The sequence below is a fragment of the Phoca vitulina genome, unplaced genomic scaffold (assembly GCF_004348235.1).
Source record: "Phoca vitulina isolate PV1807 unplaced genomic scaffold, GSC_HSeal_1.0 scaffold26, whole genome shotgun sequence".
NCBI classification, from domain to species: domain Eukaryota; kingdom Metazoa; phylum Chordata; class Mammalia; order Carnivora; family Phocidae; genus Phoca; species Phoca vitulina.
The window spans coordinates 21,383,339-21,400,313 of NW_022589729.1; the positions used below are offsets into that span (position 1 = coordinate 21,383,339).

General features: G+C 43.0%; 1 protein-coding gene across 2 annotated transcripts in view; it reads right to left on the reverse strand.

Annotated features, from left to right (window-relative positions):
• Window positions 1-16,975, reverse strand: part of PPP1R12B (protein phosphatase 1 regulatory subunit 12B) — a 209,702-nt gene that overhangs the window by 12,485 nt on the left and 180,242 nt on the right. For both annotated transcript variants that reach the window (XM_032422320.1, XM_032422321.1), the window contains 5 exons: window positions 11,613-11,629; window positions 8,173-8,317; window positions 7,150-7,254; window positions 3,716-3,769; window positions 2,456-2,506 (listed from right to left, as the gene is read on the reverse strand). In XM_032422320.1, the coding sequence (XP_032278211.1) occupies window positions 2,456-2,506; window positions 3,716-3,769; window positions 7,150-7,254; window positions 8,173-8,317; window positions 11,613-11,629 (372 nt within the window). The remainder of the gene's footprint in view (window positions 1-2,455; window positions 2,507-3,715; window positions 3,770-7,149; window positions 7,255-8,172; window positions 8,318-11,612; window positions 11,630-16,975) is intronic.

Consider the following 16,975-nt stretch of genomic DNA (forward strand, 5'->3'; position numbering starts at 1 on the left):
CGGCCTAGAACAGAGATTTTGACCACTGATCATTCCCAAGATGTTGATTACCACAAACTGTAGCCTGGATGAAGAAGGACTTGAAAGCTACCTGAGCAGCTTCTTAGACTCCTTTAAGGCCAGTGAGATCAATTTTATGATGTCTGTATCTATATATCTGAAGTTTTTGCCTATCTCAAGGTTCAGACACAAACGAAGTTGGCGTTGGCTACGAGTTTGTATGTTCCTTCCCCTTTGTCCTCTAGGGGGAGCTGGATGATTCGTAAACCTGGTATTGGGCTTTATCTGAGCAAAGGGTGTTTAGGGGCTTTAGAACTTGCAGGTGTTTCTTCTCCAAATGGCTTTGCAATTGGTAATGGAGAATAATGGCAACTGACTGCGTCCGTTTTTTAACGAAAATAAAAACAACAAAAAAGTTTCAAATTGGTGTACCTATTTTTTGAGGTCTAAACAGCCAGGATCTGGCTCCATTTGATAATTTAAACATTTGCAAACACCTTCATGTATTATGATCTCTACCGAGGAAAGAAAGGAACTCATGACCTAGTTTAGGAAATCCTAGCCTGGCAGGATAGGGAGAAAGAAATATGTAAGCCTGTCTCAAACCATAGAACTGAGAGCAACTGGAACCAGTGAAGGGGCTCTCATGCCTGGCAATTTAGGATTGGAATGGAAATAAAGAAGGACCTCAACTGCTCCACTTGGAGACTTTCTGGGTCTTTGTGTGAGGGCCTGGGCAGACGTGGTGCAGAGTTCCATGACTAGTGGGTCTGGGCTGGCTTTGAGCTCCTGGGTACTCATTAGAAGGCACCAGCTTTGGCCTCATTTACGTGCTCCTGATCAGCATTTAGGCTATTCCTTAAGGAGCATCACTGACAGCTGCTGAACAGCAGAGTACAGATGGTATCACTCAAGGGGTTTCAGAAATGGAGGAGGCCCCAGTGCAACCAAGAGCTGTGGATATTCATTCATCAAGAACTGTTTAGCTCTACTAACATACTTCTCTAAATGACAGAAAATACTTCTGTGCGGTAGGTGAGGTGGATCTGGAAAAACCAGAAGATGGAGAAGCTAAGGGTGTTGGGTCATCCTGTTTTTATCGTAGGAGAATCAACCATTAATTATTTCTACGCTTGCTGTTTTACATCAACTTGAAAGATATAAGTGCCACTTTTTGGAGATATAAGTAGTATTGCTTAAAATTCTATGTGAATGCGATCAGTTATGGCCTTGGAATGGTGACTATAGAACTCAAGGGCAGGGCACATCTCCCTCATTCTGGAATTATATAAAGAGTAACAGGACTATGAGCACTGGATCTTGTGTAAACTTGGACCTTGTCAGGTCCTGAGAAGTTTTTTTTAAGTAAATAACTATATATCTTTTTGGCCATTGTAATAATAAATGTCTCTCCTAAAGTGCTCTAATTGCATATTAGGGATGCTTGTTCAGAGCAAGAGCCCTGGAGATCTGCCTCTACCCCAGTGCTTCTGGTTTGCAGGTAAAGAAACCAGAGTTTCACCAGATGAATGCTTTGTATCATACATCTGGTAAAATAAGATCCTTGAAGGAAAAAAAAAGTCTGAAGCTGAGCAAGCACTAGGTGATTATGGGCATGTGGCATCATGCACTTGCAGGGCTCAGATGCTCCACATCATCCCCAGGTGGCTACCCCGAGCAGCTCTATGTTCCCTACTGCTCTGCAGGCCTCTTCCACAGCAGGGAATTGACTCTTCTGGGTCGACTGCCAGTTCTCAGCACTCAAAGCTGCTGCCTAGGATGGCAGTTGTTCATTAAAGTGGCTAATGGAGATGCTGGTCATTGCAGGGCATGGTGAAGGGAGAGAGGAAAGCAGTGAGCCGTGAGGTGTAACTGGTGGCATGAGCTGATTCTAGTGGGCGAGTACCGAATATTACTGAGTATTTCAGGTGAAATGGGCTGGGGCAGGAAATCGATGTGTGAATTAATCTGCATTCTGCTGCAGAATGACTCAAACTGTGTTCCTTCCAGTGAAGGGCTGAGACAGGGAGGCGCACCAGGCAGGAAAGTCTCTGGTCGCCTTCAGGCTTCCCCAGGCACCTCATGTGAGGCCTGCAGAGCTGGGACCCTTGTTTTAGGGTTTCCATCCAGCCCCTGAGGGTGAAACTACTGCTTGGAAAATCTTAGAAGTTCAACTTAGGTTTGTCTCCAGTCTGCAGATACCTCCCCCCTCCCCCCACTTAAACCAGAGGCAGCACTGGTTCCCAGAAGGGCTGCCAGGTGCCCAGAGGGGATGCTGTGTGATCTGAGAGGGCCTATGAAATGGCTGAGGAGAGATGCTCGGCTCCTCTTCACACATCCTTTCTTCTTGAGGGGGTGGAGTGTGTGGTGAAATCCGGAGGGGTGGGCCTAGGCTCAATCACCCAGTCCTGGCAGGCATTTGGGGAACAAAGAGAGAAAGGAGATCTTTCCATACCTTCATCTCCTCCTCCATCTCTGACATTTTCCGCTCCAAGGCTCGCTTCTCCTGTTGAGAAACAAGGAGACTGTTGAACATCTACTGGGTTTAGAAGGGAGTCAAAATGCTGCCTCCCGGTTGACGTGTGATCAGCAGCGCCACCTCTCAGGCAAACCTCATGCAGGAGACTAAGCACTATCTGATCCGTGGGATGACACTACTTCACTGAGAGAAATCACAGGACCTCAATCTCCCATCAGAATACTAGAAGTTAAACAAATGGCAGCATCAGGGTACTCTGGCTATTCTGTGCAAGCTGAAGATCTCATGGAATATTTCAAATGACTCCAAGTGACCTGGGCCCCTGCTCTCTATTAATAAAAGGCATCCTTATCTTCAGGAACGCTCCCCTCAAATTCCTAAGGAGCTGCTTCTCCCATGATGGGGAGCAGATGGTGAGTGGGGAAGTAGCCATCGTTGTCTAGGAAGAAACAGCACCCTTCCCCCGAGCCCATCTCTCTCCCAGCAACCCACTCCTGATTTAGCCTGAACTCTAAAGATTCTTAGATTCTAGATGAGATACCGAGTTTTTGTTATAGGCCAAGGAAATAAAATGTAAAACTTTGCTGCTTTCCAAATTAAACAGGAGAGATGGGAACATATTACACCCCTAGGGTCAAATCACAGCGAGGGTTCATCAATAAATCTGAGTTTTCCCAATCCAAGAATGTCAAATCCTAGAAAAATATTCTGAATGCAGTCAGGAGGAGGTCAGCAATTGAACTGGAACGCCCCCTCCCCACCCCGAGTCAGAGTGAGGGAAAGATTCTGCTGGCTCATATTTCAAGTCAGAAGACCTAAATCAATGGCAGAGGGTCCTGCTGAAAACTTCCTTTCTGTTCAAGGTGACGGGAAGGGTAAAGAGACCTTGGTCGTGGGTGTGTACGTGTGTGCTGATTTACAGTAAACCAAAATATACTGTAGGTATGTGTGTGTGTGCAGTTCTGCCTATAGGCCAAACCAGTGCATGGGATGACCTTCCAAGGACCCTTCCCACCCTAAGACTGGAATAAGTGAAAAGTACTAAGCATCTGAAGAAGCCAAAAGGACTAGCAATCAAACTGCTGTCCAGAGTCACACAAAAAGAATTTATTATCAAGCTGGGAATGGAATGTGGCAGAACTCCCGCCTTCTGAAGACGAACTTTTTCCATTGGCATGAACAACAAAGTCAGAGAAACTCAGATGAAACAGAGAGGGGAAAGAAACACACACATACCCGTTTCTCCATCTCCAGCATTGATGATCGGTCAGAGGTCTTCTCTTGTTTCTGCTAGTGCAAATTGAAGAGAAACAACGGTCACTTGGGTTGTCTGAGGGTCACTAGAAAGCCCGGTCTGGTTCAGCTTCACCGTCAGACACCCAGAAATAGATGTCAGGGCTTTGGGCTCTCACTGTGGCAGAGGCCCTTAGCAAACAGATTCTGACAGATCTCTAAGCCTGACATGATTGCCTCTCTGAAGTTTGCAGGATTCCCATCGGGGAGTAGAAGGCAGTAGTGGTGTTTCTTGAAGTTTAGCACAGTCACAAGTGCAAAGACATTCCCACAACACACACACAAACCCCTGCTAGCTCTTCAACGCCAACTATCTTCTTATGCCTCACCACCCCTCCCTTCTCCTGATCTGTGAGTAATCTCACAACCCAGAGGAAATGAAAAGTGGCTTTTCTTCTTTGAAAGCTAGAGACTCATGAACTTGAAGGTCTAAGTCTCTGGCACTCTTCTAAGCAATCCCTTTGCACTCATTCTTTCTGCTTTGGGCACTGATGCCGTTTCTCTTTTAAAGCAGTGGTTTGCATGTGTGGGTGGGTTCCAGGGCTTCCCAGGAGCTCACTCGTGCCATCTGCCCTGCTTTGAACTGAACAGTTCCCCTTTTATCTCTTTTGTATACTGAGCTTCCAGGTGAGGTAAGATTTAACCTGAACAAAAGATTAGAACTTTCTTTCAGAACATCTTTGACTTTTGCTATAAATGTCACAGAAGGGCCAAAAAAATTTAGCCACCAGAGCTAACAAGTAGAATTACTTCAGGTAGTGACTCTTAAACAGGGAATGGAATTGAACCTTAAGTTCCTTTTGGCCTTAGCACTGTAAAATTTCTTACATTTAATAGACTACATTTAATAAATACAGGGTGATTATTTTTATTTTGCCTAGTACCATGCACAAGCAACCTTTAATAAATATAGAAAGTATGCTGGTCTTCTAGCAGAGGTTTCTTTCTTCAGAATATTAAGGAATAGCTAGAACTAACAGTAAAACTCTGATTTCTGGCTCCTGCGCTGGGCTTTCACCTTCTGTTCTGAAGGTCAGGGCCATCTGCCTTTCACTGAATCTACTATGAAGCGGAAGGAAAAGAAAAAAGGCAGAAGTAGATCCTGGCGCTTGTTTCTATCCTGGTCAGCCTGAGAAGCACAGAAGCTGTCACTTCTACAGAGTGACCTTAACCAGTTCACTTCTACACAGAACTAGTTTTGTCTTGTTTTTTAAATCTTAACCCCCTTAGGGTTAGAGTGGACCTTTTATGTAAGACGTCGTGTGTGTCCATGTGGTAAGGGGCTCCCTACAACGTGTGTGGCTGACGGGCCCTCCTCCTCTCTGCCCTGCCCGACAGCTCCACTTGGGGTAAACAGCAGAGAACTGGTGTGTAGCACCGCTGTTTCTCCTGATTTTTAGTCACCTGTATTTGGCAAAACGAAGTATATTCCGACACACCCAGCAAAGCAGTTGCCTAGAAAGTAAACCCTTCCCTAGTGCAAGGGTGATTTTATTTCCAGTGTCCTCTGTGCAAGTCAATGTCAGCAGCTTGTTAGCCTGCTCACTGCTCCGAAGCACGAGCTGGTGGAAAAGCCAAGAACCCCTAAAGGTCAAGAAATGTGCTGTCAGAAGAGTGCTTCTGGAGAGAGTGGGGGAGCAGGTAAAATTGGGTCTTCCTGTGGTTCCTCACATGACTGCTCCCCAATTTTCTGTAAAATAGCCCCAGTAATTCCTGATGAGAAGCAGCAGCAGATCTGTATTAATTAATAACTGTCAGTTTGTGGCACTCCTCAGAATAAAAGTCGGCCTCAGGGATCTTCTGCGGGTGTGCTGTGAATGAGACATTCCACCTGGCTCAGTCAGGTTGGGGCCGGCAGAGCCCTTGAGGTTTGTTTAGTTCTACCCGTGCCGTGCGTGTGCGCGTGCATGTGTGTGCGTGTGCTCTCCTGGGCTGAGACCCACTTTTCCTGTCGCACTGAATCACTCCATGCTCAGCTGTCATCTGTGCCTTACAGATCCTCAGCAGAAGAGCCACGTTCAGCTACTCCAACCAGGCGGAGGGGGGCCTCTTCCAAACGGACAGGCACAGGCCAGGCCGTCCCCTGTGCACCTGACCGAGCCCTTCCCTGGAGAATGCGGGTGTCCTGGCTGTCCTGCTGAAATCCCACGCAGTCTGTCCTGCTGTCTTCCAAGTGTTGGCCCATCCCATTCCAGAGGGGTTGCCGCAAGATGTTCAGAGGTATTTGACCACCCCTGCCCCCCAAGCCCCATGTATTCAGTACTGGACAATCCTAGCGTGTTAGGCTTTGCTTTTGGATTATATCATATGGCCAGAACAACTAGCCATCTCTGGTTTTCATTTATGCCTTCCCAGTAAAGAGTCATTTTTACCTCAGTTCAGCTTTCAAAATTCTTAGTCACTGGGCATTCCAGGAGGGCAATAACTCAATAGGTTTCCTGTTAACTCAGCAATAACCCAAGACAGCACCTGCTTTGGCTTTCAGCTGCAGTGTTTGTCTCACTGGTGATGAGGTTATTGCCTCTAGTATCCTCTAAAGTGTCACCTAATTAAATCAGGCCTGGCAGTAAAAGGAAATGGTTTATCTGGTCTGTTTGCCGCTAACATTCCTTATTTCTAGGCTGAAAAACGGTGGTGGCTTGAGGAGGTAACATATGCTGCAGGACAGAATCTTTGCTTTGGGACCTGACTGTACATTCTAACACCTTTGTCCTTGATTTCTTTCTTTCTTTTTGAGAGAGAGAGAGAGAGCACACAAGAGAGCGTGAGGGGCAGAAGGAGAAGGAGTGAGAGAATCTTAAGCAGGCTCCATGCCCAGCGTGGAGCCCAACTCAGGGCTCTATCTCACAACCCTGAGATCATGACCTGAGCTGAAATCGAGTCAGATGCTTAACTGACTGAGCCACCCAGGCGCCCCTGTCCTTGATTTCTTATATGACCCAGGCAAACCACTTATTTCTCTAGGCCTAATTTGCTACCTCTCTGCACTGGGTTTAATGGTGTCTTGCTTATCCCTCTCTAGGAGGTGACTGTAGATAAACTGAACTGAAACATGATGATCAAGACAGGAGACACTGTCTAGGACTAATCTTATGATGCTGGTTAATACCGTTTTACTAAGAAATAAGTAGATAATCCATAATATTAATTATTAGCATTCAGGCTGTTAGGACTTGTTCACTGAACTATCAGTTTTCCGTCTTAAGTTAAATGCCAGTTGAACCCTGAAATCAGATGAGAATCTCAGGGGCTTCTGTCTTCCTGTCTCTGAGGAGGGCCAATCTTAATTCCATGTCACTTCCCCTCTCTAAGACCCCAAGTTACTTTGCCTCCTCACACTCACCCTGCCACCCAGCCTTTTTCCTCTTCTCTCTTACCTGGGCCATCTTCTCAAGCTTGGACTTTATATCTGCTAGCTCTAGCTGGGCCTCCTGAAGTTTTGTTTTCAGTTTTTGGTTTTCAGACAGGGCACTCTCATAGAGCTGAGGGGAGGGAAAGAGAATCAGGTCACCTACTAGGCAGGGCTTGCAGGATTAGCACTCACACAGTTTCATCCTATGAGAACCACACCTCCACCCCAAACCATCATTGTGGGACAGATGGAGAAGATGGAGGAAGTCTAGGAAACAGAATATATTCAGCCAATTGGTTTCTTGCTTCTTAACATTGGTGAAGTCCCAGGTGCTGAACACAAACAGAATGGTGCTCCAACTTCAAAAATGTTAATCTCTGGGGGAAAAAATAGTCGCTGTCATTCCCCATACAAAGAGAATTATTTTTTTAGAGCCGGTCTAGTGTGTATATTGATTTTAGTCAAGTTCTGCTTAACACAACATTAACAAAACAAACATTTCATTAACAAAAATGGTTTTCTCCCGTGGCATCTCAAGCACTTGAAAGGGAAGGTTTTCAAGTCAGCCCCTGGAGCTAGGTACTCTTCTGCAAGAACCAAAGGCAATGAACTGTAAAGTGTTTTAAACCCCCAACAAACCAGATTATCATTTACCATCACCAAGAAGTATTTGGTTGACATTCACAGGACCGCATTAAAAGCACATGTCTGTTAATAACATGAGTCTTACCAAATGACTCTCTGGGCTCAGACACACAGCACTACTTTTATTTCCCCTTTCTACAATTGTCAATCTTTACTTTTTCCTACACTTCTAAATATCTGATTCAAGGCATATATTTACTGCACTAAAAACAATATATGAAATGGTCTGTGTTCAGCTGGTAGAGAGGTGGAACAAACCAAGAAAATTAGTTGCTACTATTTATCATGTAAAGCACTTTTCTTCTGCTTCATGGGAACTACAATCATTTTTCTACATTGGGGAAAAGGCTGAGAGGTTTACGTGTTGTAACCCAACAACAGCAAAGTTGAAAAGGGAGCCTACTTTTTTATAATCCCTGTTGCTGTCCTCCTCCACGCGGCTGGTCAGGGTGGCAAGGCGGGCCTCCCGGGCCTCGCGGCGGGCTCTTGCTGAGGCCCGGTCACTGTAAGAATCGCTGCTTGTAGGGTTACTACCTCCTGATTCCAACCTGTGGGAGATACATTAAAGGTGAACATTGGTTTTAAGAATGAAGAGCGCGGGAGGAAGGTAATGCTTCAGGGGAGTTTGCACCTTTTCTAAGAGGCACTTGAGCACCTTGGCCAGAAACAACGCACATTCCTTCCCTGAATCCCCTCAGCCAGCATTCTTGGACCTCTGAGCTAAGCTGCGCCAGCTTGGAGGAGGAGGCCATCATTTGCCAAGAATGGAGCTTACTTGAAAAACTGGCGGTTTGGACCCATGTGCCGACTTAAATCTTAAGAGCTTTTCAAATTAGTTTGGGGTTGAACAGCTTTCCTCAAAGAGTGTGCTTTTAAAAGCAGAAGTTTTTTTGGATCTCAATGGCTCTTAGACAATGATTCCAACGAACTGTCAATGAATCAAAAACATACGGACTTGTGAGTTCAGAGCTGGAGGGTGTGGGGGCGGAAATGACAATGAGGGCATGGCGAGTATGTTTTTTAGGTGCACTGCAGGTTTGTTGGAATCTCAAACATTTCAGGGTACCACCTCCGTGCCCAAACAGCTATTTTTCTACCCTCTCTTCTCCAGTCCACATTGCGGTTGTGAGCCTGTGATGAGGATTTCTACGTCTTCCAGCAGTTGAGCTCTGAGAGTCAATGGTGGCCTCATTTCCAGGAGTGGTAAGTTCATTAGTGGAAGGGCCTCTCAGCTGACTATCTGTTTAAGTGTACAACGATCATCCTGATTCTTAACAGTGGTTTACATTTTTCTCAGACTTTGTTCTTTCCAAATGAAAATGTGGCCCACAAGACTGCTACGTACAAACCAGCCCTGCAGAGCTCTCCCTCCCTGAACTGGGATGGTGTGCCGAATCACAGCTGTGGAACTTCCATCTCAAGGCTCTATCCTGTGGTAGCTATTGCCAAAGCTGGGGGTGGGGGAGCTGGAATACGTATCAGAAGAAGTAGAGGAGCAATAAGGAGGACACAGCAGGGGAGAGGCAAAGCTCCTAATGGCATTAAGGGCCACTTTGTCTTACAGAGATGCTAAGTCCTACAACAGTCTTCACAGCTTTCTTTTTTTTCTTACACTTTTTTTTTTTTAATTTGTAAATAGAAACCTCTTCACTGACTTTTCTGATTACAAAAGCAGTATGTGCTTGCAGAAAAATGTAAGTAGTACCAAAGTGTCTAAAACAGAAAGTAAAAGTCACTCCATAATCCTGCCCAAGAAATAACCCACTGTTAAGTTACTTCATATCCTTGCAAAGGGTTAAACACATAGATACATTAAAATGTATATATTTCTATAAATAAAACCAGATAATACATACTGTTGTCTAACTCCTCCTCCTCCCTCCACCTATCACTACGCTTGGAGGCATCTTACCATGTAAGTAAACAGATCTGTCTCATTAAAAAAAAAAAAAAAAGATGACCGACCGCACAGTCTTCCACTGTGTGGTGTATGGTAATTGAATCTTCTAGTGACAGACACCTCTATTATTTTGAACTTTTTAGCTATTAGAAATGATGCTACAAGTGAGAAGACGTGTCTATAAATTTTAGTGCATTTGCCTGATTATTTTCTTAGGATAAAATCTTAGAAGTGGAACCCTTTGGTCGGGTGTAAGTCTATTCTAAATTTAGATACATGTATTGTCATACTGTCCTTCAGAGAGTTTAATCTTTTCTAATCCAACAGGAGAAACATTGTCGTTAATTTTAATATTTGTAGATCACTAGGAAGGTTCAGTATCTTTGATTATTTATCTTTGTTTCTGAATTGTCGATTCAGAGCCTTTGTTAATCTTCCGCTTGTTACACTGTGGGAGCATCCTATATAGCAAAGCTTTTAAAACTATACAACATAAGCTGCAAATATTTTTTCCCACTTTACTTTTTGTCTCTGTTTATGGTGTCTATTACTAGCAGTGATTTTACATTTTATGTAACTAAATTGGACAATTTTTACCTTTATGGTACCATGCCTGGGAGAGTCTTTCCTATATAAAGATTATAAATATTTTCTTCTATTGCTTTTGTAGTAAAATCATTTTCTCTTAAAAACTGTAATCCATCTGGAATCTGGTTTTGTTTTTGTTTTTTGGTATGGCTTCAGGGAAGGATATGTTTTCCCAAACAGACGGTCAGTTGTCCCAATGATCACTTATTAAATAACTCTTCCCCCACAGAGTTGACAAATCACCTTTACATATGACTTTTGGGGGACTATACTGTGTTCCATTGATATCTTTGTTTATTCTTGAACTAATACCCCACTGTTTTAACCATTAGTTTTTTGGCATATTTTGAGGTCTATAGGGAAAGTCTCTTTTCATAAATGGCTATTATAATGTAACAGAATCCACAAAAAATTAACTATAGCAAAATAACCACTCTCTACCAATTTTGCAAAACTAATTTTCTGCTAGGTTAGATGTAAATTATTTATCTTCAGCTGGTGCCTGGTGAGAGGGTGAGCAGAGGAAGAATCCATGCAAGTTTAAACATTTTGAAATATATCATTAAGGTGCAATAAGCTCAATTATCAAACAAATTATAAGACTCATTTGCCCTATGCTATCCCATAACTACATTTTCCCTCAATTTCTTCTTAATTTCTCTATCAGAGGAAAACTGGAAAGGGAGCGGTTCATACTGTTGGCTCCACAGTCTTTACTATTTTTTATTTTGTTCTTCAGGAAGATCAGTTTTGTATCCTCCGATGCTAGGTGAAAAATTAGAGAGGATCATTCCCCAAACTCTGATCTGCTTCCTTAATTTTTCAGCAATTGCAACACTGGTCTTTAGCTCTTTCAATAAATTATTACGGAGCACCATCAATGTACAAGGAATTGTGTTAGATCCACTATTAAATGACAGTATCTAAACTCAATCTCAATTCGGGCATGTATCCTGCAACAAAGTCTTCTTGAACCACCAGATTAGGCTAATGGCCTCTTCTCTCTGCTCATAATACTGTCCATACCACTATCCTGGCCCTTACTGAAGGTGAGGATAGGGTTTTATTCATGCTGTTTCTGTAGCACAGTGCCTGGTAGGTGCTGTAGGAAAATTAATGTGGTGGAAGTATACAAAATGAATTGGAAGGAGGAGAATCTGAAGGCAGGAGGTGAGTTGAAAAGCTACTGCATTAACTTAGGAAATAATAAAAGTCTGAACTACTGCGGTGGCTGAGGAAATGAAAAGGAAGGAAAGGATGTGAGAAATATGAGCACATGATATAAAGCTAAGTTTAATTAGACATGCACTTCTCACAAGTATTAAGCATGCATATAAAACAGGGAAAGGTCTTACCTAGAAAGTCTTTCATGCTAGAGAAAGGAAGAGACAAAACAAAAACAAAACCAGCATTAGCAAGGGACTGATAATTATTATTTCCATTTATAAATGCACTTTTCAAATCAGATGTCTCAACTTCACAGGTGGAGATATGGGTGCAATTTAAGAAAAGCAATTCAATGACTGCACAAAAGGCTACTTAAGCTAGTCTTCCATGACTCAGTAGATTTGAGACTGGGGAAAGCATCTTTTTTAACTGGAAGTCAGCAAACTGTAAAATGATCAAAAACGTACCCCCACCCTTATCCACCACCCAACTAACAAACCATGCTTGTGTTCTAGGAGGGACTGATTTTCTGTGTGGTATTTAGCCTCTCTGGATCTCAATATCCATTCTATTAACTTCCTTCTGTTCACAAACCCCCAACCCTGCCCTGAGTGAATACTGTAATCTACAAATATTAAAACTCAGGACAGTTTCTTGCTTTATCCTAGACCTCTGGTGAAAGGTGAGCAAGAGAGTACAGGGAGCGGGTAAGTCCCATCCTAGTCCCTAGGATGGTGGTTAGAAAATGAAAAGAATAAGAAAGTACTTTGAGGTCTCAGAAGAAAGGAGTTTTGTAGATGCAAACTGTAAGCTTGGTTATCTATCGATGGTCTATCTATGGTTGTAAACAAACAACAAAGAATGATTATGTCGATATTTTACATTTTAAAAAATCATAGATGACCGTTACCCTCTTATTTCCACCTTTTTTTTTTTTTTTTTTTTAAAGAACTCAGGCAAATAAAAACTCAGTTGATTTGAATGTATTTACTTATTTTCTCTTTGGAGATACTGAAGAACAACAAAGTCCTCAAGGACACACAAAAAATGGAAGAAGAGAAACAAGGGCCCAATAATCTACAAAACGAATAATAAATCCTTTGACTGCTGAGGAGTCACTCAATGACACTGCTTTGTTGAAGAAGCATTAAACGGTCCCTGGAAGCCACTGGTTTGTCAGCCAACACAGCATGACAGCACAATATATACCACCCCCTAAAGCTGTCCAGAAGTGTTTGCTGAAAGGAATTCTCTCTCTAAACCACAAGTATATTCATCAGAATTCTTTCGTGGACTTTTTCAAAATGTACATATCCCAACATCAACCCTAGAGACTCTCTTTCCCTAGGTCTAGAGTAGGGCCTTCTAACATGTATTTTTTAAAGTCCCCCAGGTGATTCTGTGGTACAGCCCTGGTCAAGCACCACTGGACTAAACAAAGGCTTTTTAATGTGAGGATGTGTCCCACTGGAGATGGGGAAGCCAGTAAGAAAAGTATATAGTGCCTCTTTAGCATTCTCATAAACTTGGGAGTTGTAGTGTCCTAAAACTTACGAATCTGGAATTGAGGAATGGTCCCTGTCTCACATTTATAACTGATCTTCAGGGAGAGTCATATGCCTAGCCCACACTATCAATGACTACTTTATCAACATTAACTAAGGTTGTTTCTCTTACTTGAATCCTATTTTCGAACAAAGAAACTAAATTTTAATCACCTCTCGAGAATTACTTAATGTATAAACACGTTTCAAGTCTACTCAAGTGAAAACTGAGATGCTAGACTGTTGGCGATGCCCACTCACCAGCTTAGTGTTAAGATCCAGCTTTTAAGGCATCTGGGTGAATTCAAATTCATATCCCAGGAAAACTGTAAACTGACATGGCAAAGATTCATGAATTAAGAATGAACTCCATACCAGCAAATGTTAAGGATCTAGTGAATTTAAGAACCCACTGCGTGCAAAGCCCTGCAGAAGAGGCACCAAGGAAGAATACACAGAATAAGCTGCGTGAGTCAGGAGAGCACCAGGAACATAATCAACAAGCTTGTCTGAAGCAAGGGAAGGAACACATGTGAGTAAGGGCTAAGGAGGTAAGGGTGGTAATCAGTGGGCTCCAACTACAAAGGCTTCCTAAAAGTCATGAATTTTGAGAAGAGAAGGTTAGAGAAATACAAAGACATACATCCATAGATTTAAAAAAGACATGTTGTTACGGGGGGTTTCCTTACCGGTGATGCATGCACTTTTTCCCAGTTACATCCTCAGTGCCAGAACACGATGGGTGCTCAGTGAAGACTCACGGAACTAAACTGTTAATGCTTCTGGGAAAGAGTGTGATGTCCTTAGCTGGACCTGAGCTCCAATTGTTGCTTTGACATCTTCTAGCTATGTGACCTTGTGCAAGTTACCAGCTACTCTTATGGTAAAAATTAAATGTGATAGTTATGAGGAAGTACATTCTTAAAATGTCAGCTTCCTCTCCTGCCCTGCCCCCCTCCCCTGTTCCCTTTCTGGTTGTAAAAATACTATATTGGCTGCTGATGTCAGTTAGAGTAGTAAGTTAACTTAGGACCTTTGAGTCAGGGAATTGAGCTCACAGACAACCAAATGAAACAATTTAACAATTTAAGAGACCATTTACTTTCTCTTGCTACTTCTAGGCAAAGCTGCCTTTTTCAAACTTCACTGTCCATATGGGAGAACCGTTCTCCCCCCCACCCTGCCCTTGGGAGAACTATTCTTGTCAGTCTCTCCAAAGACAGACCTGCCACACCATCTCTTAGGTATGGAAAAGGACCCATATATAATCAAACTACTCTGCCTTGTGCCTTCTTTTGCTTCCTCCTAACTGAAATAGAAGTCTACCTTGCATGGTATTCACTGACTGAGACCTGATTCATTTACTGACAAATCACGTTTATCTATTGACTTTGTTATTACTAAAATGTGGGACCTCACTTGAAAATGCTTTAGTTTCCTCTTTGTAAATATCTAATTTGTTGGGTAAGATTTTAGCTACATCTTCAGCTTTAAGTTCAGCCAGCCCTGTAGACTCTGGCAGTTGCCTCTATAGTGAAGAAACAGTGTTTTTTTTCACTAAGACAAGGAAATTACGATTTTACCAGGTATCAGTTTTAGCCATTATATAGATATCAAAGCTCGCTAATCATTTCCACTGATTTATTCCTGTAAGAATGACATATAATTAACCTTTTTCATTTAGGACGGTCTAGAAACACTACGAAGCTATTTATGCCCTGTTGTCACCCCCAAGAAAGTTTCAGACAGATATGTGATGGTACAGCATGGCTGGATATGCCGTATGGCGGCCACGGAGGAGGTTGATATAGAATTTAAACACTTAAAAACAAAAAAATAGGTTAGAGCTACCAAGCAGTAATTGGGTTCCTGGATATGAAAAGGTAGATTGCACAGGGTTTTCTAGAGGCCTAAATGAATCTCTCCACAGATGACAGCACGCAGAGGAAGGTAATGCTAAGGGTGCTCAAACCTGTGCGAGCTATACCAGTTCTTGTCCCGACAGGCATACTTGCAGATGTTTCCCACAGACAGCCAACTAGGAAGCTGATGAATGACACCGATTTCTGCCTGCCAGGAGCAACTAAAAGCAAGTATCACAGTCTGCTGTTTATCATTTTTTTTTTTTTAAGATTTTATTTATTTGACAGAGAGAGACACAGCGAGAGAGGGAACCACAAGCAGGGGGAGTGGGAGAGGGAGAAGCAGGCTTCCAGCTGAGCAGGGAGCCCGATGTGGGGCTCGATCCCAGGACCCTGGGATCACGACCTGAGCCGAAGGCAGACGCTTAACAACTGAGCCACCCAGGCGCCCCTATCATTTTTTTAAGGCATGTTAAGATTTGTGTTATCAATTTGTTTTGGGGTGAACTTTAATAAAAAAATGTCTAGGTGATGAGTGATCCAGTAGACATGAGGGGAGACGATGTGCCTAGATCCAGGTATCCGAGAAAGCAGGACTTCCAAGTTAATCCTTGATCTTTCCTCACTACTTCTGACACTCCCTCCCCACCCCCCCACCTCCTTGCTTTTACCTAACTTTTGGAGCTCTCTGGACTTCTTGGGGCTTTTTTTTTTTTTTTTTTTAATTATAGCTTTCAAGGGCTACCTTAGCTATGTCCTGGGAAGGTCAACCCAACCAATTAGAGGAGAACATATAAACCTCATGAACCAAGATGTGGGTATAGTAGAGGTAGCATATTACCATAACACAGTATCATTTCAAAGAAGGATGACAACTGGGATTTCTAAAGGCGCTGGTGTTATCACTGTAATAGAAATTAGCTTAAGAGGAGTGCTCCTATAGGGCTGAAAGTATATAGGACATGGGGTACATGGGTGGCTCAGTTGGTTAAGTGGCCGACTCTTGATCTCAGGGCTGTGAGGTTGAGCCCCATGTTGGGCTTCGCACTGGGTGTGGAGCCTGCTTAAGATTCTCTCTCTCCCTCTCCCCTGCCCCCCCCGCCAAACAACAACAACAACAACAAAACATATACAGGACTTAGGGCGCAATTCCCCAGCTTCTGATAAAAAACCTTTTCAGATTATACTTCCTCATTTTTTCACTGGTGGAATACCTCTAGAAACTATTGTTTTGCTTGGCTTTTTGATATTCTAGATAATCTGGTGTTTGATGAAAAAACACTGGTTAGACTTAGGGAGAGAAAAGTGGTTTCTTGGGTAAAAGGAGCAGAGCTGCTTAATTGGTAGAGACTTAACTTCAATTTTCCCTTTTCATCCTGCTGTCGATCAAACTAAGCATAGTTCACTGTTATCCTGACACTGCTTCTCATTCTAAAAAGCTGCCTGCCATCCCTGCAAGGAGACTACTGAGTGAATGTGGAGAGAGGGAGACAAGATAGAGTGGGAGTTTGCCTAAGTGGTCTCAGGGGAACAGCAAGCCAGGAAGTGACATCATAAAAGGCAAGCAGAACATAGGCTAGGGAAATGAACACTGAAGGTTTTCCAAGAGAAGATTCTAAGAAGTCAGCCTAGTGGGCAGCAAATAAGGAGAAGCCCTACAACAGAGGGCTCAGGGACCCCAGCCAAATCTAGGATCTTCTGGAAGCTAGGAATGTGAGTTCCTCTTACCTATGTTCTGGCAATAGCCCTATCTTTCTCTGCAGGGTCTCTCTTTTATTTATTTATTTATATTTTTAAAAAAAGATCTTTATTTTTATTTTTATTATATTTTATTTTTTTATGAGAGAGAGAGAGAGCAGAGGGAGAGGGACAAGCAGACTGTGGGCTGAGCACAGAGCCCAACACGGAGCTTGATCTCAGGACCCTGAGATCATGACCTGAAGCGAAAATCAGGAGTCCGATGGTTAACCAACTGATCTACCCAGGTGACCCCTGGGCTCTCACTTTTAAAAACAGAACAGTTACTCTTATTCTACTCTTTCAATAGGCTCTGAAGAGCTTACCTGTACATGATGACATCAAATATTTTAGAGAAGGCATGAGTATTCTACCCTATTTGCAGGTTAACACACACATGTATTATGT